Below are 27,712 nucleotides of genomic sequence, written 5' to 3' on the forward strand. Positions count from 1 at the left end.
AATGGCATGACTGCTGCAGCGGTTGCGCTGGCGGTGGCTGTGGCAGTGGAGCTCCCCTAGGTGTCCGACATCCTCCTTCCCCCCTAGTGGACCGTGGCCTACCTTGCGATGCTCTTCTTCCGTAGGCCGCGGCTCCGCAGTCGATCGTCGGGGTTGAGGACCTGGCGTCGCGCTCCGATGACGTCAGCGTCGCTCTTCCTCCCTTCCAGGACCTTGCGCAGCGTCAGAGCGTGGGGCGGAGCTTCGGATCTTGCGCGCTTTCGGCGTCCACGCCCCTCTTCTTCCTGTGTGGCGTCCCGAAGATGGCGTCCGAAGGCAGGAAGCAGCTGCGGATGGCGGGAAGAAGGCAGAAGACGGCGGGAAACGGTCCAAGATGGCGTCTGATGGCGGGAATCGGCTCCGGATGGCGGGAAACGACTCCGGACGGCGGGAAACTTCACCACAGGTAAGTTCAAAAGTCATTTTCAGGCACGCAGTACCCGGTGGTTGCGGGCACGAAATCCTGCCGACTACGCCAAAGTTGACACGCCCCCTGGGCCTGTGTGTGTGCAGGGGAACCCGGAACCGGGCCTGTTGTAGAAAGCTGGGGGTTGTAGTCTCCGTGTGGCGGTGACCCGGTCCGTGCCCAGGGTGGTCAAACCAGTGGCAGTCTTAATGTATAGCAAATGTCCGACTACGCCACCCGTGGATTGCGGTCAGTGGGGACCGCCGCTGCGCTGCCGACCGCTGAGGCTGATGTTGTTTGCGCAGCCGAGTATGGGATAACTCCCCACGGGAGAAGTATTGCCTCAGGGCAGCTAATGTGAGAGATGATGGGAGTGATGGTGTGAGGGTCCCAGTGCTAATGGTGCTGGTGCGGCAAGGAATCACAGAGACGTGAGGTGCAGTTCAGGGTCTTTACTGATGGTACAAGGCAGACCCTCCCGGGAGTACTGGCTAGTATAAGGGGCCTGGTCAGTCTGCGAGCAAGCAGGAGTTCCCCTGGCCAGGTGGAGTTGTAGGCCTCCCCGTTTATCTGCACTCTTCCTGGCTACCTTGCTGTCAGCGGTTACAAGTAGCCCACGTCCCTGAGTATACCGTGTGGTGCTCACCCGTATGGCTGGTGACTTGGGGCCTTCTGTTAGCCTCCGCTCCTGGATGGCGGCGCTGGTCCCTTCTTTGTGACTGAGCCTCCCGGCTTCTATGGCCAGAGGACCTGGAATCCCCTGCCGGCTGGTTTCTGCTGCTGGGTATATATCAGTCCCCACAGCCTCGGACTCCTGTGTCCGGTTTTAGTAACTTCAGCCAGGGCGAGCTATATCTCTGCTCACAGCCCCTGGCCTTCTGCCTCTGCTCCTACAGAGCTCCTGATGTATCTTTTCCTGTGTCTGGAACTTTACTCCAGGCTCTGACTGCTCTGCTTGTTCTGCAGGCTCTGTCTAACCTAATCCCGCCCCAGACCCAGTTTATAAGGGCAGATTCCTCCCCTCCCAGGTCTGGGCGGGCAGTGTTGCATGCTTAGGGCTCCTGACCAGAGAAACCTCCCACTTGCTCTCAGACATAATATCTCTATTACTGTGGCAACCAGACCCCTGGGGTGTCACAATTGCAGACTTAACCCCTGCACAGAGGTGTGAACTTTCCCACAGGGAACCTTAAGATCGATTCCCCAGTATACTCTCTTCCAATAATGTCTGATATGAGGATGTTTAAATTATTGGATGATTTCTTTTGTTACTGAAGCTTTTCTCACAGAATGACTAGCATTTTTGTCCATAAAGTGGCTGCAGATAGAGGTCTGGTCACATGCTCATGCATCAACAGCTATTATATGTACAGAGGTGCTGGTCAGTTTGTAAGGAAAGCCGCACTAACAAGAGTAAGTCTGTGTTTGGAGTACCGAGAGAGTAGGCAGAATTTTCCAAAGCAGGAGGTCAGAAAAGGCAAAGTTCTTATGTGGCACCCCAGGGGTCTGGTTTCCACAGTAACAGCAATGTTATGTCTGAGAGCAGGTGGGAGGTCTCTTGGTCAGGGATCCTGTGCATGCCACACCTCCTGCCCAGTCCTGGGAGGGGAAGAACTTCCCCTATAAAAACCTAGGGCTGAGGCAGGGTTAGTGAGTAGAGAAGAAGTAGAGACAGAGAAGAGAAGCAGATATAGGAAAAGAACATCAGGAGCTCTGTGGGAGCAGTGCTATAAGGAGTCAGGGGCTGGCAGCTGCAGAGCTCGCCCTGACTGAGAAGCTATCACCGGACCCGGAGTCCGAGGCTGTGGGGACTAATCTTTACCCAGCAGCAGAAACCGCCCGGCAGGGGATTTCAGGTCCTCTGGCCAAGAAACCCGAAGGCACGGTCACACGCGTGGGACCAGCACCGCCGTCGTGGAGCGGACGCCACTAGAAGGCCCCGAGTCACCAGCCATACGGGTGAGCACCACACGGTACACTCAGGGACGTGGGCTACTTATACCCGCCTCTAGCAAGGTAGCCAGAAGAGTACAGTCAGTTTGGGAGGCCTACAACTCCGCCTGGCCAGGGGAGATCCCATCTGCTCAAGGACTGACCAGGCCCCGATCGCTAGCCAGTACTCCGGGAGGGTCTATCTTTATCACCAGTAAAGACCCTGAATTACACCGCATCGTCTCTGAGTGATTCCTGCTACCCCATCATCCACGTCGGCTGCCCTGAGGCCATACCCCTCCCGTTGGGGGTGATACTATCACGCTGCACAATCCTACCACCAGCCTCAGCGGTCTGCCCTGCAGCGGCAGCTCCTTCGCTGCATTCAACGGGTGGCGTAGTCGTCCAACATCTACCGCTAATACAGCGCCACTTAGTCTGACTCCCTGGGCACGGACCGGGTCACCGCCACGAGACTACAACCCTCAACAGATCCGGCTCCGGGTAAGCTCCCGCGTGCGCAACGCTGCGCGACACAGGCCCAGGGGTGCGTCACTTACAACACGAATAAAAGGCAGCAGGACAGGATAGGCGGCGGACAGAACATAATGGTCAGGAAAATAGCAGGTCAATACCAAAAATTGCAGATCTAAAGATCTAACGTTACACCCAACAGGAACCTAGGAGCCCCTATTGCTCAGGCTGTGAGTGACAGGGAAGGGCCCTCTCAGAATCATAGCATGGTTGGACATTGGTTGTGGATACTGAATTTTGGTGCAGGTTGGACCTTTAAGAGACCAAGAGCATATGCACTTGAGGCTGCTCTAGAGCTCCCAGTATTTAATGCGTTGCAGGAAGACACACTTGAAGATCCAAGTGCCAAACAGCACTTAGAAAATTGTCTGGGGAAACAGGCCTGACTAGAGTCTACAGTAGAATCATTTACAATGTATGATTTATCAACCATGTATTCCAGAGTTGTTAGACTTTGTCTTTCCTTGTAGGCTAACTGCTAATTTAGTGGCCTGTATATTGTTGCCCCATCATCATTTCACACTTTCACCTTTGAGAACTCACAATAGTAAAATTGCCTGAAATCTAGTTTGAGAAAGTGTGGATGCTTATTTTTCATGTGACTGGAGTATCCGAATGTGACAGTAAACCTGTGACATGATTCATGCTTCCTAAAGCTTTTGCAGCATGTATCAGTGTCTGCCTCTGGCATTACAAGCATATATGTTTTACTTTGAAATGCTGCAACATGTTGGGGAGAAGTCGAAGGGGACACACCTCTTGGACTAGTCACCTTATCCATGGTCGGGCTTTCAACTGTTTGTTTTTCACTGAAATGCTACTGGGCTCCAAAGTAAAACATACTGTATACCATATGTGTGCACTTTAGGGGCCAGTCTTTGACCCATTCTGCCCTTTGTTTGGGCAGCATGAATTCTGTGATTGGCTCCCTTTAAAATTGGTGGCTTTGGGCATTGATATGCAGGAAAAGCTTACAAGATATTTACAGTTTTTTTTAAGGAAATGAACAAAAACTCCCTTAAATGGGTTGTCCACTACTAGGACAACCCCTTCTTGACATAAATGTTTGGCCCCAATAAAATAAAAAAGGCTGTACTCACATTCCGTGCCGACACCGTTCCAACGGTGTCAGCACTCACGGTTCCAGGGCTCTCGTGCGGTTGTTGTGACTCGTGAGCCCTGTATCAAATCAGCGTTGGCGTCACTGACCCCACCTTCTGAGGAATTGAACATGAAGAGGAAGTCCGGTCTGCAGCTGATCTCTGACTTCCTCTTCTTTTCTAATTCGTACGAAGGCGGGGCCAGTGATGCCAGCGCTGATTGGGCACCAGGCTCACGTGTCATAACAACAGCACAGGATCCCCGGGGAGAGCGACTGCTGACACCATGGGAACGGGAGGGGAGTATAAGCTTTTTTATTTCATTGGGGCCAAGCGTGGGGTATGACAAGGAATTGTCCAAATAGTGGACAATTTATTTAACTGCCATGTGCAACTTTAAATTTACCTCATTTAAAGGGTTATTCTCATAATCTTATTATTTTTCACAAACCATAATAAATCCAGACTTATTGTTAATGTACAGACAAAGCAAACAAAGTTTCTTTCTTGTACCTTGTGTATTTTTTCGTCTCTTTCTGCTCCCATGCATCTAGCTTTATGTAGCTGAATGGGCTGTCATATTCTAAAACTGTTAAAAGTATATTTCCCAGCAGCACTTGCTTCTCCTCAATGCTGCAGAACCTTCCTGCCTCCTCTGTGCACTTGAATAGCCGCACTTTGAAAGCTAATTTAAGTGTAGAATTGACCTTATGCTTCTGTGCATTATCTGTACAGTACCTTGCCTGACCAATTTTATCATCTGACATTTATATCAGTATAGCTGAATGTGTGTTTTTACATCATTGTTAGATAGTTTCTCTCAGCTTAACTCTCCTGCACTCCTCTAAAACAGAACTTATAACAACTAGGTAGTGCACAGTTGAGCTGTTTGTTGCCGGCTGCTGACAGTGATGTGAAACTTCATATGCTGCTTTCTTGATACACATGGCAGAGGATTATCTTTTACCATATGCACCAACCCTAGCAATGTTTACAGTTTCACATCACTGATCTGTCAGCAGCAGACACCACATCATTGATTTGTCAGGAGAAGGCCACAAACACAGCTCTGTGTTGCATTTCCTAGTAAGTAGTTGCTCCATTGTAGAGGAGTGCAGGAAAGTTGAGCTCTGAAAGACACCAGCTAACAATGATATAAAAACACACAAGCGGCTATATTGATGTAGAGAGCAGAAGATAAAATCTATCAGGCAGGGTTCAGGAGCATACAGTGTGCAAGAACATGAAGTGTGTTGTAAAGGTAGAATACACTCTGTCAGAGGAACTAAGCCAAGAGAACCTGCCCTCACTACACATGATTGACCGTAAGCAATGAAACTACAACAGGACAGGGTAAATTGAGCCTGGAGGAGTCATATACGCAAAATAAGGTAGATTTAAAAATGAGTTATATCAGCACAAATCCATAAATATATGTGTATATTATTATAAGATCGCATTGTGATTTTATAAATAACCCAACGCTTGATCATTCTATTAGGTGAAGCACTGCATTGCAACTACCACTGCAGTGCAACTCAGCACCTGCAGTAAGAACCACACAGCAACCTGATAATTCTTCTGTCTCAAGGCAAAGAACCATTGTCCACTACTAGGACAACCCCTTCTTAAAAAGCGTACCTTAAAGCGAACCTGTCAGCAGAATTGTGCACAGTAAAGTACGTACACTGTCAGGTGGGTGACATTACACTGATTAATATGATACCTTGGTTGATGAAATTCGTCCTGTGGTTCTTGTGTAATCTTTACTTTCAGTTTGGAAATAATGATATGCTCGTGCTTCGGGGCTGCCTGTGGGGGGTGCTCTATCTGGTGCTCTGCTTACATATTCATCTGTATGCTGTTATGACAGTTCACTGCGCCTTCAGTGATCTGCCTCCTATTTTACATAATGCATCTAGCAGTGTGGGGTTAGATAAAATAGGAGGCAGATCAGTGAAGGCACAGTGAGCTGTCATAAGAGCATACAGATGAATATGTAAGCAGAACACCAGATAGAGAGCCCCCCCCCCCCACACAGTTCCTCCCCGGAGCACAAGCATATCATTATCTCCAAACTGAAAGTAAAGATTACACAAGAACCACAGGACAGATTTCATCAACCAAGGTATCATTTTAATCAGTGTAAAGTCTCCCACCTGACAGTGTATGCAGTTTACTGAGCACAATCCTGCTGACAGGTGCGCTTTAAACTAAATGTTCGGCCCCGATTAAATAAAAAACCTATACTCCCCTCTCGTGCCAGCTCCATTCCAGCGGTGTCGGCAATCGTGGTCTGTGATGCGGTGGAGTGACGCGTGATGCCCAGCGCCCAATCAGCACTGGCATCACTGTCTCCGCCTTCAGACAAACCAAACATGAAGAGGAATTCCGGGATCAGCTGCAGTTCTGGCTTCCTCTTCATGTTCAGTTTGTCCATAGGCGTGGACAGTGATGCCAGCGCTGATTGGGCATCGGGCATCACATGGCATTCTACCGCACGGCAGCCCCAGGACCGCGAGTGCTGCCACCGCTGGAATGGAGGTGATTTTAGTTTTTTTTATGTTATCGGGGCCAAACATTTAGTTTAAGAGGTTGTCCTAGTAGTGGACAACCCCTTTAAGTGGATTAGCTTATAAAGTTTTCTCAAAATGTATAAGATCCATATGCTGATTTTCTCTTCTGAGAAAAAGTAGTTTGCCTTTTTTGTCCAGAGCATGATCTTCTGGCAGCACTCACTTTGTAAGCAAAATTGGGTTTGCTAAAATAAATGAGTTTAGCTTCCCTCCACTATGCAGTGAAATGCAGTGTACTGGACATGAATGGAGCAGAAATATTGTGGATAGCTATAAATTGTTATCCAAGGTTTGTGTCTGTAGACAGCCACGCCCAAACCATTAATCATCACTATAAATATAGCAGGGATTTGCTTACTGGTATGTATTCCTTGTGGATATACATTATTCATCTGTAGATATTTGTTGGTGCCTTTTTCGTGTTGTAAATATCAGCAGAGAAATTCAGGCACATTATAGTGTGTAGGAACCTAATAAGTGACATGTTCATTCATACGATCAATACAATGTTTTTAGAGGACTGCTAGAAACCTGCTATTAGTGCCTGTGACATAATATATGAATGTCCCTTTAAACTGGGAGTGTAGCAGCGATCACCGAGAGGGAGCTGTGGCTTCCTTTCCATGTCAGTGTATAGCAGTTAGTCTTCTTCATAGCATGTTATATGCCTGAGCACCCAGGGACAGCAGAGCTAGCACATGCCAACAGCTGCCGAAAGGCAACCAGAGCTGTACATTTTCTCATCTGTCTTTTCTTTCCTTCTCTTGCAAAGGAAAAAAGAAAACGCCAGGCTGCAATTGAAGACAAAAGACAACAGCTTGAAGACCAAATTCTCCAACTGCAGCACCTAAAGGTAAGAGCTCACAGTAGAGGGGAAGCACTTGCACACATCATCCATGTTATACATGATGCAAGCATGTGTATCTTGCATGCAGCATCAAGCACAGCATTGACAATGAAGGGAATGAAGCTTCTGCCCTAATCAGAAAGATTGCAAGTGAAAGGCTTTAATGAGAACACTGTCATATCTGTGATCTATATCGATTTGGCATCCAAACCAATTCAGATGGCATGTGATATATTCTACAGTACCATCGGATATGTCTGTATCTTCACAATGCCTTCATTATAGTAATGTGTGTTTTATGTGTATGTGGACAACATCATTTTCCAGGGATAGATTATCTACTTATATAACAGCAACTTTTTTTTATGGCCTAAACATAAATGTTTTAGGGTGTTTCCATAAAACAGGATACAGTGCTATAGTCTATAAAGGAATTCTTGTAAGATGCTTTCATTTCCGGAAGGACCCGAAGGAGGATATAAAATGCTCATTATATCAGCTTGTCACCCAGACCGTGATGCAGAACACCGTGTTTGTGATTGTGTAGTTAGTAATATTGTTTTACAGAAGCAGGGGCACCTTCTGTTTTTAATGGCAGGTGGGTACAGTGGAGATGTGATATGCATATATCTGCAGTTTTACAGTAATAATAATTGATGGATATTTCAAGATACCAGGTAGGTGGTGTCTATTGCCATAAATACCTGAAGGAAGAGACAGTTTCCTAGGCGAGAATTACAAAAATAGGCTCATCTCAAAAATACCTAGTTGTCTAGAGAGTGTTAAAGAGGCGTTATGTGCTATCGCAAAATCGAGGCTTATTAGATTAAAGGGCATCTGTCAGCAGGTTTTTGCTATGTAAAATAATGGCAGCATGAGGTAGGGGCAGAGACCCTGATTTCAGTAATGTATAATTTATTAGGCTGTGTGATCTTTTTTCAATACAATGAGTGTTTTATCAGCAGGAGATTATCACTGCCCGGACTGGTGCCCACGTGAGGCCTGGTCCAACTCCGCCCCCAGCATCAATTAGCAGCTTACTGACAATATACAATGTACACAGAGAGTTGTAGTGTGGGCAGGGTTAGCATTCAAACGTCTGCTATGTCTAAAAACTCTGATTGTATCACAACTAGGGATGAGCGAGTAGTGAAATAATCGGACTCGCTATACTCGTAATGAGTAGGTCCCAATACTCGGGTACTCGTTACGAGTAGCGAGTCCAATGTAAGTCAATGGGAAAAGTGAGTAAGCCAAGTAAGTGTCAGCTGGAGCCTATAAAGCGGTCTGGGGGCTGAGGAAAAGGCTGAAATGGGTGCATGATTGTTTAAAAGCCGGCGGTAAAAAGCCGCTGGCTTTTAAACAATCACTCAGCCCCATACTCGCTTCCCCGCAGCCTCCCATCCCGATCCTCCGCTCCCCTGCCGCCTCCCATCTCGATCCTAAGTTAGGACCGGGCGGGGAGCACAGCACCAGGAAGCGGGGAGCGAAGGACCCGGGCAGGGAAGCCGGCAGTGAAAAGACTTCACCGCCGGCTTTCCCGTTCGGTGCTGATGCTCCCTGATGTACACTCTCCGCTCCCTGGTGCTGAGCTCCCCGCTCGGTCCTAACTTAGGATCGGGATGGGAGGCGGCGGGGGAGCAGGGAGCGTACAAAATTGCCCAAATCGATGGGAACAGTGCTCAATTAAACGTCAGGCAGGCAGAATATATAGGCATACAGGCAGTCAGGGTATATAGGAGGGTGCATGAAAAACATAGCAGGGCACTTGGAACACACTAGTGCCCTCCGATTTTCATGAACCCGTCTCTTTAAAAAAGCCGGCCGGCAATTCATCAGCGGCATACACCGGTACCCGACAATTTAGAACAGAAAGAATAGAGCATCACACATAGATTAGATAGATAGAAACATGTCAGTCACATATATAATAAGTACAGTGATAGTGTTGGTTACTGTACTTGTCATTTAGTGTTAAAATAAAGGATTTATTAAAAAAAAAAATTGGCGTGGGGTTCCCCGTAATTTAGTCTCTAGCGGAGGTTAAGCAGATGGCTGGGGCAGATGTTTGAAACCTGGGAAGGTGGTAATACCCACGGAGCTTCCCAGGCTACTAATATGAGCCCCCAGCTGAATACCTAGCCTTTACTAGCTATTAAAATGGGGGACCCCCAAAAAAAATGACGTGGGGTCCCCCTATTTTAATAGCTAGCAAAGGCTAGGCAGACAGCTGGGGGCTGATATTAATAGCCCAGGAAGGGTGCCATGAATATTGGCCCCCTCCCAGGCTAGAAACACCAGCCGTCAGCCGCCCCAGAAATGGCGCATCCATAGGATGTGCCAATTCTGGCACTTAGCCTTGCTCTTCCCACTGTCCTGTAGCAGTGGCGGTGAGGTAATAGGGCTGGGGTTGATGTCAGCTTATGCCAGTTGACATCAAGCCCAGGTTAGTAATGGAGAAGCGTCTATAAGACACCCCCTTTACTAACCCCATAGTGAAAGTTAAAAAAAAACACCAACACCCAGAATAAAATCCTTTAATTGAAATAAACACACATTCCTTTAATGTTCTAAATTAAACTCTACTTACCATATCGCCCATTCCAGCTGAAGCCAATGTCTTCTGCAATAAAAGTAAAATAATAAACCAACCTCATCCTTACCTTTCCATCGTTCCCAGGACGGCTTCAGCTCTGCTACATTGACATGACAGGCTGGATCACAACAGAACGCTGCCATCCAGCTTGCCATGCCACAGACACTGAGAAGCTCCTCAGTGTCTCACTGTGATGGCATCCGGATGAGCCGAGTTCATGTCCAATGAACTCAGCTCACCTCATGCACGTCACTGACAGCGTTGGAGAATTCTCCTGCGCATGCGGTGCCGGAAAATGACGTCACCGCTTGAGCAGGAGAATTCTCCCACGCTGGGATGGCATTCAGATGGCAGGCTGGATGGTAGCAGAACGCTGCCATCCAGCTTGTCGTCCTTCAGAGACACTGCGGAGCGCAGGCTCCCTGATGTACGCTCCCCGCTCCCTGGTGCTTCGCTCCCCGCACGGTCCTAACTGAGGATCGGGATGGGAGGCGGCGAGGGAGTGGAGGATCGGGATGGGAGGCTGCGGGGAAGCGAGTATGGGGCTGAGTGATTGTTTAAAAGCCGGCGGCTTTTTACTGCCGGCTTTTAAACAATCATGCACCCATTTCAGCCTTTTCCTCAGCCCCCAGACCGCTTTATAGGCTCCAGCGGACACTTACTCGGCTTACTCGCATTTCCCATTGACTTACATTGTACTCGTTACTCCTAGCGCATTGTACTCCTTCCTATCACAAGGAAACTCAGGGAGTAACGAGTAGCCCGAGTACCGTACTATTCGGCGAGTACCGAATAGTAACGAGTATACTCGCTCATCCCTAATCACAGCGGATGCACTCAGTAAACTAAGTTATATATCATTGGAATCAGGGTCTCTTTTCCTACATCATGCTGCTCTCAGATGAGATAAACAAAAACACTGGACAAAGCAATTAATATATGTCACACTTGTAAACCAAGGAGTATCTAATACTAAGTAATTAAATCACATATACTTGCTTGGATAGGAATGGCAGACCATTCAGATTAAATCAGAAACGAAATAGAGGAAAAAAACGCCTAATATAAGGCACAAGACATGATTAGAAAAATAGAAAATACTTTATTAATAAGTGAAATTACATGGTAACAAAACGGGTGCCCACACTACATAAACTACATACAATGTAGCTAAGATAGCATAGCCTGAACCACCAGAAAAACAAAAGTAAAGACAAAGGGGGAATTCTGTGGTGCAAAAGGGGGGGGGGGGGTCTAGCATGGCCAGGTATATAACAAACTGTTGCCTGTAATGAAGAGGTATACTTTAGCCATGAATCCTAAAATATAAAAATATAGTAAAAGATATCAAGTACCGTATTTTTCGGCCTATAAGACGCACCGGATCATAAGATGGCACCCCCATCCTTGTATGCATGGCACCCCCATCCCCTTCACTGTGCACACAAAAAAATAAACAATTCTACTCACCGTCCTTCCCTCTGCTCCAGCGCTGTGTCCTGCTCTGCTCGTAGCAGCTGATCTCAGCGTGTGAGCCGCGCATGACGTCATTGCCATGCGCCCTCAGACGCTGAGATCATCTGCCAGAATTGTCACTGCTCCCCACGCCAGGACTATGGATGTGGGCAACAGTGACTATTCACTCTTCTTAATAGCGTGCACAGTGTCAGGAAGGAAGCTGCGGCTGGGCGATCACGTGTGCCTCCTATTAAAGAGAATGAATATTCACTACTCCCCACACCCATGGGAGCAAGGAGTAGTGAATATTCATAGTCTTTAGTAACGGGCATACGTAATCGCCGAGCCGCTGCAGGAAGCCGTGGCTGGGCTGACACTGTGCTCGCTATTGATGAAAATGAATATTCAGTGCTCCACACGCCCATGGGCATGGGGAGCAGTGAATATTCATTTTCTTTTAACAGCAGGCACAGTGTTGGCTGCAGCAGGTGGCTCCTGCCTCCTGTGCCCCGCTCCTCTGCTCCCCCCACACCCACCACCATCAGCAGTCACAGCCACATTCGGACTATAAGACGCATCCCTCACTTTCCTCCAAAATTGTTAGAACCCTCCTGTTAGTTTTGCTATCTTGTGTTTTGCGGTCACGTGACCAGCTGCCTATATATTCCAGCTCCGCCCTTCTGGCTTTCCTGGACTTCAGTGTTTTTTGCCTGTCTCTCTAGCCAGGTGCTTCGGTGCCTATCTCTGTCTAGTTTGCTTGGTCCTCTGGGACCTCTAGTACTTTTTATCAGTTTGTCTTTTTGCTCTGCAACAACTTCTGTTAGGAGGTGTCCCATTTTTGCCCCAGTCCTTAGTTCTTTTAGGGACTCCTCCCTTTATTCTATAGGTCTTTGTTCAGACTAGCCGAGGACGAAGGCGGGTCTGTTCACAAGGAACAGGCTGCCCGCTACATCGTAGGGATTCAGCTTAGTCTTACTGTAGGGACAGCTTTTCCCATTCTTTCCTTAGTTTATGTTGCAGATCATAACAAAAATTTTGGAGGCAAAAAGTTAGTCTTCTAGTCCGTAAAATTGAAGATACATGCACACTACCAGACCACTGTTAAATGAAGGTTAAGTATTTAAGTAATAGAAGGTCTATATATGTAATTCATAGCAAACAGTGACAAGGGAGTTATGCAAGTAGATAGCAAGTGCTAGTTAATAAATACATGACAATGATCAAATCAGGGCTAAGTAGGAAAGTGTAGAAAAACAGGCAGGTGACTTACAACTAATATGAGAATGGTATATTACCAAGATGGTCCAGGATCCTAAGTGTGGCGCACACTCCGAAGTGCGTTTTGGATATAATACTTTGAAGGATGCTATGCTAGCCCGCCCCCCCATCTTTTTTGTACCACAGAATTCCCCCTTTATCTATATATTTGTTTTTTTCTTGTGGTTCAGGCTATGCTATCTTAGCTACATTGTATGCATTATATGTAGTGTCGGCCCCCGTTTTGTTGTGTCACCATGTAATTTTACTTATTAATAAAGCATTTTCTATTTTTCTAATCATGTCTTGGGCCTTATATTCAGCGTTTTTTCCTCTATTGGGTTCTTCTCTCAGATGAGGTAACAAAAACCTGGAGACAGATTCCCATTAAGTATATGTATGGAAACTATGGAATTCATTGGTGGTATGGTGGCATGAAGTTTATAATTCATAGATCACTGTGATTATAGGGATCAGCTTTCCATGCATTATTTTCACTGCAAGCTTCTGGCTGACTTGTACTTTTACAGAACAGCCAATCTGAAGAAGAGATGCTGTATAAGGCATGAGGAAGAGGCAGAGCGGCAGCTAAAGCTTTAGGTTCGACAGGAGATGTATTTAAACTACATTAGACTTTATGACTATAGCTGAACCTAAATACAAAATTTTTTATCAAAAGAAAGTAAAAATTATTTAATACCTAAAAAAGACCTTTTCCTGTTTTGAAAAAAAACAACGAAAAAAAAGCATATTTTTATCGCTGCATCTGTAAAACTCTGATAATTTGTAATTCAAAGTACAAAATTGCTTAATCCATTAACCTTCCAGATATATATACAGTGTCTTGAAAAAGTATTCATACCCCGTGAAATATTCCACATTTTTTCACATTACACCCACAAACTTAAATGTATTTTATTGGGGTTTTTATGATATACCAACACAAATTAGCAAGTATTTGTGAAGAGTAAAGGAAATGATACATAGTTTTCTCATTATTTAAAAAATATAAATCTGAAACTTGTGACGTGCATTTGTATTCAGCCCCCCGAGTCAATACTTTGTAGGACCACCTTTCACTGCAATTACTGCTGCAAGTCTTTTGGGGAATGTCTCTATCAGCTTTGCACATCTAAAGTCTAAAATTTTTGCCCATTTTCTTTGCAAACTAGCTCTAGCTGAGTGAGATTGGATGGAGAGAATCTATGAAGAGCAATTTTCCAGGTTTTCTACAGATTCTCAATGGGATTTAGGTCTGGACTATGACTAGGCTATTCACACAAATGATTATGCTTTGATCGACTCCATTTCATTGTAGCTCTGGCAGTATGTTTAGGGTCGTTGTCCTGCTGGAAGGTGAACCTATGCCCCAGTCTCAAGTATTGCAGTCTCTTACAGGTTTTCCTCCAGAATTACCCTGTATTTAGCTTTATCCATCTTCCTATCAACTATGACCAGCTTCCCTGTCTCAGCTGAAGACACAGCACGATGCACCCACCTCTTTTGACGATGGGAATAGTGTTTTCAGGGTGATGTGCAGTGTCATTAAACTGCAAAGGACACTTCTCATGGCAAGCTTTAGGCTGTGTGCACACGATGCGTTTTTAATGCGTTTCCGCAGCATTTTTGCAGCTGCGGAAACGCATTAAAAACGCATGGTAGAAGGGCAGCAATGTTCCCCAATGATAATCCGCATGTGCTGTGCACATGCTGCGGAAATTTCCACAGCGGATTATCATTGCGGAAAAAAGTGCAGCACTACCAATTATTTTGCGGAAGTGCTGCGTCTTCGCCGCCATTGACTTGCATTAGACCGCATGGATTACGCATCACTGTATATGTAGATGCGTAATCCAAGCGTTCTAATGTGCGGATGGTACCCGGGTGTAGATGAGAGGAGACTCTCCTCCACACCCAGGTACCATTAAAAAATCTGTAAAAAAAGAATAAAATAAAAAATAAATGTATACTTACCTTCTGTCGGCCCGCGCACCGCTCCTGCTTGTTCCCGGAACTTTGCAGTGAGTTGAAGGACCTGCGCTGACGTCAGAGTCATGTGACGGGTCACGTGACGCTGACGTCAGCAGGTCTTTCAATTCACTGTTGCCGGCAAGGGAGAACGGAGTGAGCGGGACACCGGGGGCCATCGGAGGGTAAGTATACATTTATTTTTTTATTTTTACCACTCTCTCGGGTCACACTATATAAATCCATGCAGTTTGCATGGATTTATATAGTATGACCTAGTTGTCACAAGCACTTTCCAAGTGATGCTAATCGCTTGGAAAGCGCTTGTCAATCCGCATGCCGAAATGTCAGTGAATAACGCTCCATTTCCGCATGTCCCTGGCAGGAAAACGCATGTACAATCCGCATGTACAATCCGCATGTACAATCCACATGTACAATCCGCATGTACAATCCGCATGTACAATCCGCATGTACAATCCGCATGCGTTTTTTTCTGCCAGGGAGATGCAGAAACGCTCAGGAAAAAATCCTGAGCATTTCTGCATCGTGTGCACATAGCCTTAGGCTGTGTGCCCACGTAGCGTTTTTCAAGCGTTTATGCTGCGGAATTTCCACAGCGGAAACGCTTGTAAAACGCTAGGTAATCCGCACCCCATGGTCCCCAAGGGGTTTCCGCATGTTCTATGCACATGCTGCGGATTTTTCCGCGGCGTTTATGCTACGTACAAAAATCCGCAGCATGTCATTTAATTTTGCGGAAGCGCAGCGGAACTCCCGCCATTGACTTGCATTGAGACGCATAGAAACCGCGACTGTACATTTGTACAAGCGGCTTCTATGCGTCTCTATGTGCGGATGGTACCCTGTTCTGGAGGAGAGGAGACTCTCATCCAGACCTGGGTACCATTGTACCTGTAAAAAAAGAATAAAATAACAAATAAAGTTTATACTCACCTGTCCGGCGTCTTCTCTCTGAATGCCAGCAGCGCTGAAGGACCTGCGGTGACGTCACAGTCATGTGACCGCAGGCCCTTCACCGCTCTGTCTCGCGATATGCCGGCAGCCGGGAACAAGCCAGGAAGCAGCGCTGCAGCCACGCCGGGGCCTCGGGGGTGAGTATAGCTTTATTTGTTTTAATTTTTACGGTTCACACTGTATAAATCCATGCTGTTTGCATGGATTTATACAGTGTGACCTAGTTGTCAAGCACTTTCCAAGTGATGCTATCGCCTGGAAAGTGCTTGTCAATCTGCATGCGGAAACGCATGTGAACCCGCATGTGGATCCGCATGTATTCTGCAGGAAAAACGCATGCACAATCTGCATGCGTTTTTTTCTGCCAGGGAGATGCAGAAATGCTGCAGAAATTTTCTGCTTCATTTCTGCATCGTGGGCACATAGCCTTAAAAATGTTTTTTTTTCTTGTTGCCACTCTTTCAATAAAGGTCAGAGGAATACATATACAGTATATCTTAAAATGTCTCTTGGCAGGAAGGGAAGAAAATCTAAAGTGCAAAATCAAAAAATGGGCGTACTGGATGTAAAAATTGCTAGTAGGTTGTTGAATGTGTTATATTTTCTTTTAAACCTGAAAACCCCTGTTCTCGATGTCAGTTTCATCCTTTTCATAGTTTTAAGGTTGAAAGAAGACACAAATCCATAGTGTTCAACCTAAAATATTGATCCAGCGGAAGCCAAAAACCCCATGAGGCAGATACTAATTGCCCCATATTATAGGAAAAAAATCATTAGAGACTTCACAATCCGACTATTTCTTCGGATCAAGGTCCCATCACAAAATTGGGCACCAATAACCTAATAACCTGTAATATTATGTCTTTTAAGAAAGGTATCTAAGCCCTCCTTGAATGTTTGCAGTGAATCAACTATCATAACATCATGTAGCAGAGAGCTCCACAGGAATTTCTGCCTGTGATGATGATGACTAAATCTTGTTTCTTCTAGACGTAGAGGATGGCCCCTTATCATTGCTGTAAATAGATCATTAGAAAAATCTATGTACCGACCCTTCATATATTTGTACATTGTAATAACCTTTATAACCTTGGTTGCAGTTATGTCCTTCTTATACACTGGAGTCCCAAATTGCATATTGTATTCTAAGTCTGGCTGCACTAGTGACTTGCATAGAGACAAAACTATGCTATTGTCATGAACAACAATGCTTTTTTAAATGTACCCTATGATTTTATTTGCTGCCTTGGCAGTGGCTGCCTGACAATAGTCACTAATGTTGAGTTAGCTGTACAGCCATAAACCCAAGTACTTTTCAGTGAGAGTTTTACACAGTTTTCTACCATTTTTTTTCGTTGTATTTCCTCATCCCAAGTGCATGACCTTATATTTATTTACATTGAACTTCAATTCCCATTTCTCAGCTCAGGTATCCAGCTTACATAAATCCCTCTGTAAAATTAAATTTTCCACTTATGTGTTGATTACCTTGCAGAGTTTAGTTTCATCTGCAAATATTTGATTTTTTCTTTGTATTTCTTCTACAAAGTCATTAATAAATATGTTAAAAAGAAGAGGGCCCAATACTGACCCAAAGTGGGTTTTTATTAATAACATTCCTCTGTTTCTTATATCCGAGCCTAGTTGTTAACCCAATTACACATATTTTCCATTCATCCCAATGTTCTCATTTTATGTACCAAACTTTTATGTAGCACTAAATGCCTTTGAAAAGTTTAGATATACAAGGAAATATTAGGAAATGACCTCCTAATAGAAGGTAATCAAGTATGATCAAGGTATTTTGTTGTAAAAAAAACAAACTGCTCTTTACTCATCCTCCCCAGGCCCACTCTTATACACCTGTCCCTGGTCTGATCTTTGCTCCCCTCACTTTGGACCTCTGGCCTCTGTTGTGCTCCTCATTGGGCTTTGCAGTTTGCCTAACGTGGGACATCTCCCTAGGCCTTTTAAGATGCATTAGGAGACACACCTGTATCTTCGGATTGTTATCCAGTCTCTAGTTTAGTATTCTCCAGCTCCTGTGCACACCGTACTAACCTGCTTGAATCCTTACTGCCTTACTGACTTTTCTTCATCTTTCTTACTGTTCTTGGGACTCACGTGTGTGCCACGTCCTTGCTCCCCAAGTGTCATTGCTAGCTGCACTGACGCCTGAGGTCCGTATACCCACCCGGACCTAGAGCTTAGTGGGTCCACGTCACAAGGTGAGCCTTACACTGAGTTCTGGATCTCAACCTCTGCCCCGGTGTCTGTTATTATCTGCAGCGCTGACGGTGTGTCGAAAGCAATGTAGCCAATCAGTAAGCTTGGCGGATCTAAACGGCTCAAGCACTGTGGCCTGGGGGAGGGTGAGTAAAGCACAATTTGTTTGATTGTATTTTGCCTTTTAAACAAATCGCCTCGGGACAGGGGTTTTACCAAAATCTAAAAAACCTCTTTAATGTCATTGTTCACTTTTAAATAGGCAGTATCCTAACAAAGTGACATAAACTTAAATAATTTTTGGTGATAGTGTCACTGTAAATAAATATGGTATCAATACAATTTATAAATACAATATAAATATATTTTCTTAAGGGTATGTGCACACGATGCAGAAATGCTGCAGCGCTGCGCGGGCCGTCAGAAGGTGAGTATGTATATATTTTTTATTTTATTCTTTTTTTTTTAATGGTACCTGGGTCTGGATGAGAGTCCTCTCATCCACACCCGGGTACCATCCGCACATTAGACCGCATGAAAAGCAAATCAACATATACAGTGATGCGGATTCCATGCGGTCTAATGCAAGTCAATGGCGGCAAAAAAGCAGCGTTTCCGCAAAATTAATTGACATGCTGCGGATTTTTGAGCGCAGCGTTTACGCTGCGGAAAAATCCGCATCATGGGCACAGCACATGCGGATTTCAATTGGGGAACATTGCTGCCCTTCTACCATGCGTTTTTCATGAGTTTCCGCAACTGCAAAAACGCCGCGGAAACGCATTAAAAATGCATCGTGTGAACTCAGCCTAACACACAGGAGAAGTTTAACAGTTAAATCTGAATACCTGTGCTGTGTTGTCATGGAAACATACATGTATTCTTATTTTAAAGCTGGTTTAACAAAATAGATGGTAAAATCATCACAAATGCCAAGCATTTGTAAAAGAAGAAATGTTTATTGCATATTCTGCAGTTCCTTAATTTTTACTAATGCAAAATTGGAATATCTATCCTTCTGTCTTTATTACAGTCTAAATCACTCAGAGAGAAATGGCTCATGCAAGGAGCACCAGCAGGCTCAGCAGAAGAGGAAGAGGCTAGAAGGAGACAATGTGAGGAAGATGAAGAGAGATTGAAATTACTTGAAAAAAATGTCCAAAGGTAAATAAGATAATGTGTTACATCATATGTGTTCTTTTATCATCTCCATCTCCTTTTTAGGCGATTTTTCTAGCAAACTTTTGACTTCATGGTTGTTATAAGGACTTTATTGTATGAGTAGTATGAATATGACATGGTCACTATGTGCATGGTTTCATATTTAATTTCATCCTGTATCAAAAATCATCATGAATGTACTCATCACGGTTCTCAACTCTTGTACCATCCTTTAAGTAAATGAAGACAAGACTTAGATATAGTCTAATGTTTAGCCTATCATGGCTGTATTTGTTCCAAGAACTACCCACAGTTGATCTTGCCATTGCATCCTTTGAACATGCTCTTACTTGACTATCCGATCCTGCATATTATTAAAGCATAGCATTGTTTTCTGTCTCAGTGTTATCTTCTTGATCCCTCACAAAGGTAGAACAAATTGTCAGCCAACCAGAATAGTGCACACTAAATGAGAAAAACTCATAAATAGTCTCAATGTATCCTATGTGATGGATAAAGCAGAGTCTCAGTGTATCCTATGTGATGGATAAAGCAGAGTCTCAGTGTATCCTATGTGATAGATACTGCAGAGTCTCAGGGTATCCTATGTGATGGATAAAGCAGAGTCTCAGTGTATCCTATGTGATGGATAAAGCAGAGTCTCAGTGTATCTATCCTATGTGATGGATACTGCAGAGTGAGTGTGAGTGTATCCTATGTGATGGATAAAGCAGAGTCTCAGTGTATCCTATGTGATGGATACTGCAGAGTCTCAGTGTATCCTATGTGGTGGAAACTGCAGAGTGAGTGTGAGTGTATCCTATGTGATGGATACTGCAGAGTCTCAGTGTATCCTATGTGATGGATAAAGCAGAGTGTGAGTGTATCCTATGTGATGGATAAAGCAGAGTCTCAGTGTATCCTATGTGATGGATAAAGCAGAGTGTGAGTGAGTGTATCCTATGTGATGGATAAAGCAGAGTGTGAGTGAGTGTATCCTATGTGATGGATACTGCAGAGTCTCAGTGTATCCTATGTGATGGATAAAGCAGAGTCTCAGTGTATCCTATGTGATGGATACTGCAGAGTCTCAGTGTATCCTATGTGGTGGATACTGCAGAGTGAGTGTGAGTGTATCCTATGTGATAGATACTGCAGAGTCTCAGTGTATCCTATGTGATGGATAAAGCAGAGTGTGAGTGAGTGTATCCTATGTGATGGATACTGCAGAGTCTCAGTGTATCCTATGTGATGGATAAAGCAGAGTCTCAGTGTATCCTATGTGATGGATACTGCAGAGTCTCAGTGTATCCTATGTGATGGATAAAGCAGAGTGTGAGTGTATCCTATGTGATGGATAAAGCAGAGTCTCAGTGTATCCTATGTGATGGATAAAGCAGAGTGTGAGTGAGTGTATCCTATGTGATGGATAAAGCAGAGTGTGAGTGAGTGTATCCTATGTGATGGATACTGCAGAGTCTCAGTGTATCCTATGTGATGGATACTGCAGAGTCTCAGTGTATCCTATGTGATGGATACTGCAGTGTGTGAGTGAGTGTATCCTAGGTGATGGATACTGCAGAGTGTGAGTGTATCTTATGTGGTGGATACTGCAGAGTGAGTGTGAGTGTGAGTGTATCCTATGTAATGGATACTTCAGAGTATCAGTGTATCCTATGTGATGGATACTGCAGAGTGTCATTGTATCCTATGTGATGGATAAAGCAGAGTCTCAGTGTATCCTATGTGATGGATAAAGCAGAGTCTCAGTGTATCCTATGTGATGGATAAAGCAGAGTGTGAGTGTATCCTATGTGATGGATAAAGCAGAGTCTCAGTGTATCCTATGTGATGGATACTGCAGAGTCTCAGTGTATCCTATGTGATGGATAAAGCAGAGTGTGAGTGTATCCTATGTGATGGATAAAGCAGAGTCTCAGTGTATCCTATGTGATGGATACTGCAGAGTCTCAGTGTATCCTATGTGATGGATACTGCAGAGTCTCAGTGTATCCTATGTGATGGATAAAGCAGAGTCTCAGTGTATCCTATGTGATGGATAAAGCAGAGTCTCAGTGTATCCTATGTGATGGATAAAGCAGAGTCTCAGTGTATCCTATGTGATGGATAAAGCAGAGTCTCAGTGTATCCTATGTGATGGATAAAGCAGAGTCTCAGTGTATCCTATGTGATGGATAAAGCACAGTGTGAGTGAGTGTATCCTATGTGATGGATACTGCAGAGTCTCAGTGTATCCTATGTGATGGATACTGCAGAGTCTCAGTGTATCCTATGTGATGGATAAAGCAGAGTCTCAGTGTATCCTATGTGATGGATAAAGCAGAGTGAGTGTGAGTGTATCCTATGTGATGGATACTGCAGAGTCTCAGTGTATCCTATGTGATGGATAAAGCAGAGTCTCAGTGTATCCTATGTGATGGATAAAGCAGAGTCTCAGTGTATCCTATGTGATGGATAAAGCAGAGTCTCAGTGTATCCTATGTGATGGATAAAGCAGAGTGTGAGTGAGTGTATCCTATGTGATGGATAAAGCAGAGTCTCAGTGTATCCTATGTGGTGGATACTGCAGAGTGAGTGTGAGTGTATCCTATGTGATGGATAAAGCAGAGTGTGAGTGAGTGTATCCTATGTGATGGATAAAGCAGAGTGTGAGTGAGTGTATCCTATGTGATGGATACTGCAGAGTCTCAGTGTATCCTATGTGATGGATAAAGCAGAGTCTCAGTGTATCCTATGTGATGGATACTGCAGAGTCTCAGTGTATCCTATGTGGTGGATACTGCAGAGTGAGTGTGAGTGTATCCTATGTGATAGATACTGCAGAGTCTCAGTGTATCCTATGTGATGGATAAAGCAGAGTGTGAGTGAGTGTATCCTATGTGATGGATACTGCAGAGTCTCAGTGTATCCTATGTGATGGATACTGCAGAGTCTCAGTGTATCCTATGTGATGGATACTGCAGAGTGTGAGTGAGTGTATCCTAGGTGATGGATACTGCAGAGTGTGAGTGTATCCTATGTGGTGGATACTGCAGAGTGAGTGTGAGTGTGAGTGTATCCTATGTAATGGATACTTCAGAGTCTCAGTGTATCCTATGTGATGGATACTGCAGAGTGTCATTGTATCCTATGTGATGGATAAAGCAGAGTCTCAGTGTATCCTATGTGATGGATAAAGCAGAGTCTCAGTGTATCCTATGTGATGGATAAAGCAGAGTGTGAGTGTATCCTATGTGATGGATAAAGCAGAGTCTCAGTGTATCCTATGTGATGGATACTGCAGAGTCTCAGTGTATCCTATGTGATGGATAAAGCGGAGTGTGAGTGTATGCTATGTGATGGATAAAGCAGAGTCTCAGTGTATCCTATGTGATGGATACTGCAGAGTCTCAGTGTATCCTATGTGATGGATACTGCAGAGTCTCAGTGTATCCTATGTGATGGATAAAGCAGAGTCTCAGTGTATCCTATGTGATGGATAAAGCAGAGTCTCAGTGTATCCTATGTGATGGATAAAGCAGAGTCTCAGTGTATCCTATGTGATGGATAAAGCAGAGTCTCAGTGTATCCTATGTGATGGATAAAGCACAGTGTGAGTGAGTGTATCCTACGTGATGAATACTGCAGAGTCTCAGTGTATCCTATGTGATGGATACTGCAGAGTCTCAGTGTATCCTATGTGATGGATAAAGCAGAGTCTCAGTGTACCCTATGTGATGGATAAAGCAGGGTGAGTGTGAGTGTATCCTATGTGATGGATACTGCAGAGTCTCAGTGTATCCTATGTGATGGATAAAGCAGAGTCTCAGTGTATCCTATGTGATAGATACTGCAGAGTCTCAGTGTATCCTATGTGATGGATAAAGCAGAGTCTCAGTGTATCCTATGTGATGGATAAAGCAGAGTCTCAGTGTATCCTATGTGATGGATAAAGCAGAGTGTGAGTGAGTGTATCCTATGTGATGGATAAAGCAGAGTCTCAGTGTATCCTATGTGGTGGATACTGCAGAGTGAGTGTGAGTGTATCCTATGTGATGGATAAAGCAGAGTCTCAGTGTATCCTATGTGATGGATAAAGCAGAGTCTCAGTGTATCTTATGTGATGGATAAAGCAGAGTCTCAGTGTATCCTATGTGATGGATACTGCAGAGTGTCATTGTATCCTATGTGATGGATAAAGCAGAGTCTCAGTGTATCCTATGTGATGGATAAAGCAGAGTCTCAGTGTATCTTATGTGCTGGATAAAGCAGAGTCTCAGTGTATCCTATGTGCTGGATAAAGCAGAGTCTCAGTGTATCTTATGTGATGGATAAAGCAGAGTCTCAGTGTATCTTATGTGATGGATAAAGCAGAGTCTCAGTGTATCTATCCTATGTGATGGATACTGCAGAGTGAGTGTGAGTGTATCCTATGTGATGGATAAAGCAGAGTCTCAGTGTATCTTATGTGATGGATAAAGCAGAGTCTCAGTGTATCTTATGTGATGGATAAAGCAGAGTCTCAGTGTATCTATCCTATGTGATGGATACTGCAGAGTGAGTGTGAGTGTATCCTATGTGATGGATAAAGCAGAGTCTCAGTGTATCCTATGTGATGGATAAAGCAGAGTCTCAGTGTATCTCATGTGATGGATAAAGCAGAGTCTCAGTGTATCTATCCTATGTGATGGATACTGCAGAGTGAGTGTGAGTGTATCCTATGTGATGGATAAAGCAGAGTCTCAGTGTATCTTATGTGATGGATAAAGCAGAGTTTCAGTGTATCTTATGTGATGGATAAAGCAGAGTCTCAGTGTATCCTATGTGATGGATAAAGCAGAGTCTCAGTGTATCTCATGTGATGGATAAAGCAGAGTCTCAGTGTATCTATCCTATGTGATGGATACTGCAGAGTGAGTGTGAGTGTATCCTATGTGATGGATAAAGCAGAGTCTCAGTGTATCTTATGTGATGGATAAAGCAGAGTCTCAGTGTATCTTATGTGATGGATAAAGCAGAGTCTCAGTGTATCTTATGTGATGGATAAAGCAGAGTCTCGGTGTATCTATCCTATGTGATGGATAAAGCACAGTGTGAGTGAGTGTATCCTATGTGATGGATACTGCAGAGTCTCAGTGTATCCTATGTGATGGATACTGCAGAGTCTCAGTGTATCCTATGTGATGGATAAAGCAGAGTCTCAGTGTATCCTATGTGATGGATAAAGCAGAGTGAGTGTGAGTGTATCCTATGTGATGGATACTGCAGAGTCTCAGTGTATCCTATGTGATGGATAAAGCAGAGTCTCAGTGTATCCTATGTGATGGATAAAGCAGAGTCTCAGTGTATCCTATGTGATGGATAAAGCAGAGTCTCAGTGTATCCTATGTGATGGATAAAGCAGAGTGTGAGTGAGTGTATCCTATGTGATGGATAAAGCAGAGTCTCAGTGTATCCTATGTGGTGGATACTGCAGAGTGAGTGTGAGTGTATCCTATGTGATGGATAAAGCAGAGTGTGAGTGAGTGTATCCTATGTGATGGATAAAGCAGAGTGTGAGTGAGTGTATCCTATGTGATGGATACTGCAGAGTCTCAGTGTATCCTATGTGATGGATAAAGCAGAGTCTCAGTGTATCCTATGTGATGGATACTGCAGAGTCTCAGTGTATCCTATGTGGTGGATACTGCAGAGTGAGTGTGAGTGTATCCTATGTGATAGATACTGCAGAGTCTCAGTGTATCCTATGTGATGGATAAAGCAGAGTGTGAGTGAGTGTATCCTATGTGATGGATACTGCAGAGTCTCAGTGTATCCTATGTGATGGATACTGCAGAGTCTCAGTGTATCCTATGTGATGGATACTGCAGAGTGTGAGTGAGTGTATCCTAGGTGATGGATACTGCAGAGTGTGAGTGTATCCTATGTGGTGGATACTGCAGAGTGAGTGTGAGTGTGAGTGTATCCTATGTAATGGATACTTCAGAGTCTCAGTGTATCCTATGTGATGGATACTGCAGAGTGTCATTGTATCCTATGTGATGGATAAAGCAGAGTCTCAGTGTATCCTATGTGATGGATAAAGCAGAGTCTCAGTGTATCCTATGTGATGGATAAAGCAGAGTGTGAGTGTATCCTATGTGATGGATAAAGCAGAGTCTCAGTGTATCCTATGTGATGGATACTGCAGAGTCTCAGTGTATCCTATGTGATGGATAAAGCGGAGTGTGAGTGTATGCTATGTGATGGATAAAGCAGAGTCTCAGTGTATCCTATGTGATGGATACTGCAGAGTCTCAGTGTATCCTATGTGATGGATACTGCAGAGTCTCAGTGTATCCTATGTGATGGATAAAGCAGAGTCTCAGTGTATCCTATGTGATGGATAAAGCAGAGTCTCAGTGTATCCTATGTGATGGATAAAGCAGAGTCTCAGTGTATCCTATGTGATGGATAAAGCAGAGTCTCAGTGTATCCTATGTGATGGATAAAGCACAGTGTGAGTGAGTGTATCCTACGTGATGAATACTGCAGAGTCTCAGTGTATCCTATGTGATGGATACTGCAGAGTCTCAGTGTATCCTATGTGATGGATAAAGCAGAGTCTCAGTGTACCCTATGTGATGGATAAAGCAGGGTGAGTGTGAGTGTATCCTATGTGATGGATACTGCAGAGTCTCAGTGTATCCTATGTGATGGATAAAGCAGAGTCTCAGTGTATCCTATGTGATAGATACTGCAGAGTCTCAGTGTATCCTATGTGATGGATAAAGCAGAGTCTCAGTGTATCCTATGTGATGGATAAAGCAGAGTCTCAGTGTATCCTATGTGATGGATAAAGCAGAGTGTGAGTGAGTGTATCCTATGTGATGGATAAAGCAGAGTCTCAGTGTATCCTATGTGGTGGATACTGCAGAGTGAGTGTGAGTGTATCCTATGTGATGGATAAAGCAGAGTCTCAGTGTATCCTATGTGATGGATAAAGCAGAGTCTCAGTGTATCTTATGTGATGGATAAAGCAGAGTCTCAGTGTATCCTATGTGATGGATACTGCAGAGTGTCATTGTATCCTATGTGATGGATAAAGCAGAGTCTCAGTGTATCCTATGTGATGGATAAAGCAGAGTCTCAGTGTATCTTATGTGCTGGATAAAGCAGAGTCTCAGTGTATCCTATGTGCTGGATAAAGCAGAGTCTCAGTGTATCTTATGTGATGGATAAAGCAGAGTCTCAGTGTATCTTATGTGATGGATAAAGCAGAGTCTCAGTGTATCTATCCTATGTGATGGATACTGCAGAGTGAGTGTGAGTGTATCCTATGTGATGGATAAAGCAGAGTCTCAGTGTATCTTATGTGATGGATAAAGCAGAGTCTCAGTGTATCTTATGTGATGGATAAAGCAGAGTCTCAGTGTATCTATCCTATGTGATGGATACTGCAGAGTGAGTGTGAGTGTATCCTATGTGATGGATAAAGCAGAGTCTCAGTGTATCCTATGTGATGGATAAAGCAGAGTCTCAGTGTATCTCATGTGATGGATAAAGCAGAGTCTCAGTGTATCTATCCTATGTGATGGATACTGCAGAGTGAGTGTGAGTGTATCCTATGTGATGGATAAAGCAGAGTCTCAGTGTATCTTATGTGATGGATAAAGCAGAGTTTCAGTGTATCTTATGTGATGGATAAAGCAGAGTCTCAGTGTATCCTATGTGATGGATAAAGCAGAGTCTCAGTGTATCTCATGTGATGGATAAAGCAGAGTCTCAGTGTATCTATCCTATGTGATGGATACTGCAGAGTGAGTGTGAGTGTATCCTATGTGATGGATAAAGCAGAGTCTCAGTGTATCTTATGTGATGGATAAAGCAGAGTCTCAGTGTATCTTATGTGATGGATAAAGCAGAGTCTCAGTGTATCTTATGTGATGGATAAAGCAGAGTCTCGGTGTATCTATCCTATGTGATGGATACTGCAGAGTGAGTGTGAGTGTATCCTATGTGATGGATAAAGCAGAGTCTCAGTGTATCCTATGTGGTGGATACTGCAGAGTGAGTGTGAGTGTATCCTATGTGATGGATAAAGCAGAGTCTCAGTGTATCTATCCTATGTGATGGATACTGCAGAGTGAGTGTGAGTGTATCCTATGTGATGGATAAAGCAGAGTCTCAGTGTATCCTATGTGGTGGATACTGCAGAGTGAGTGTGAGTGTATCCTATGTGATGGATAAAGCAGAGTCTCAGTGTATCTATCCTATGTGATGGATACTGCAGAGTGAGTGTGAGTGTATCCTATGTGATGGATAAAGCAGAGTCTCAGTGTATCCTATGTGATGGATAAAGCAGAGTGTGAGTGAGTGTATCCTATGTGATGGATAAAGCAGAGTGTGAGTGAGTGTATCCTATGTGATAGGATACACTGAGACTCTGCAGTATCTATCACATAGGATACACTCACTCACACTCTGCTTTATCCATCACATAGGATACACTCACTCACACTCTGCTTTATCCATCACATAGGATACACTGAGACTCTGCTTTATCCATCACATAGGATACACTCACACTCACTCTGCAGTATCCATCACATAGGATAGATACACTGAGACTCTGCTTTATCCATCACATAGGAT

General features: G+C 44.2%; 1 protein-coding gene across 2 annotated transcripts in view; it reads left to right on the forward strand.

Annotated features, from left to right (window-relative positions):
- LOC141198882 (paralemmin-1-like) overlaps positions 1–27,712 on the forward strand; it is a 198,465-nt gene that overhangs the window by 115,562 nt on the left and 55,191 nt on the right. For both annotated transcript variants that reach the window (XM_073663175.1, XM_073663184.1), the window contains exons 2-3: positions 7,360–7,440; positions 18,951–19,081. In XM_073663175.1, coding sequence (XP_073519276.1) covers positions 7,360–7,440; positions 18,951–19,081 — 212 coding nt within the window. The remainder of the gene's footprint in view (positions 1–7,359; positions 7,441–18,950; positions 19,082–27,712) is intronic.

Source organism: Phyllobates terribilis, unplaced genomic scaffold, assembly GCF_046119375.1.
Source record: "Phyllobates terribilis strain yellow unplaced genomic scaffold, ASM4611937v1 Scaffold_1__5_contigs__length_1240528914, whole genome shotgun sequence".
Classification (NCBI taxonomy): domain Eukaryota; kingdom Metazoa; phylum Chordata; class Amphibia; order Anura; family Dendrobatidae; genus Phyllobates; species Phyllobates terribilis.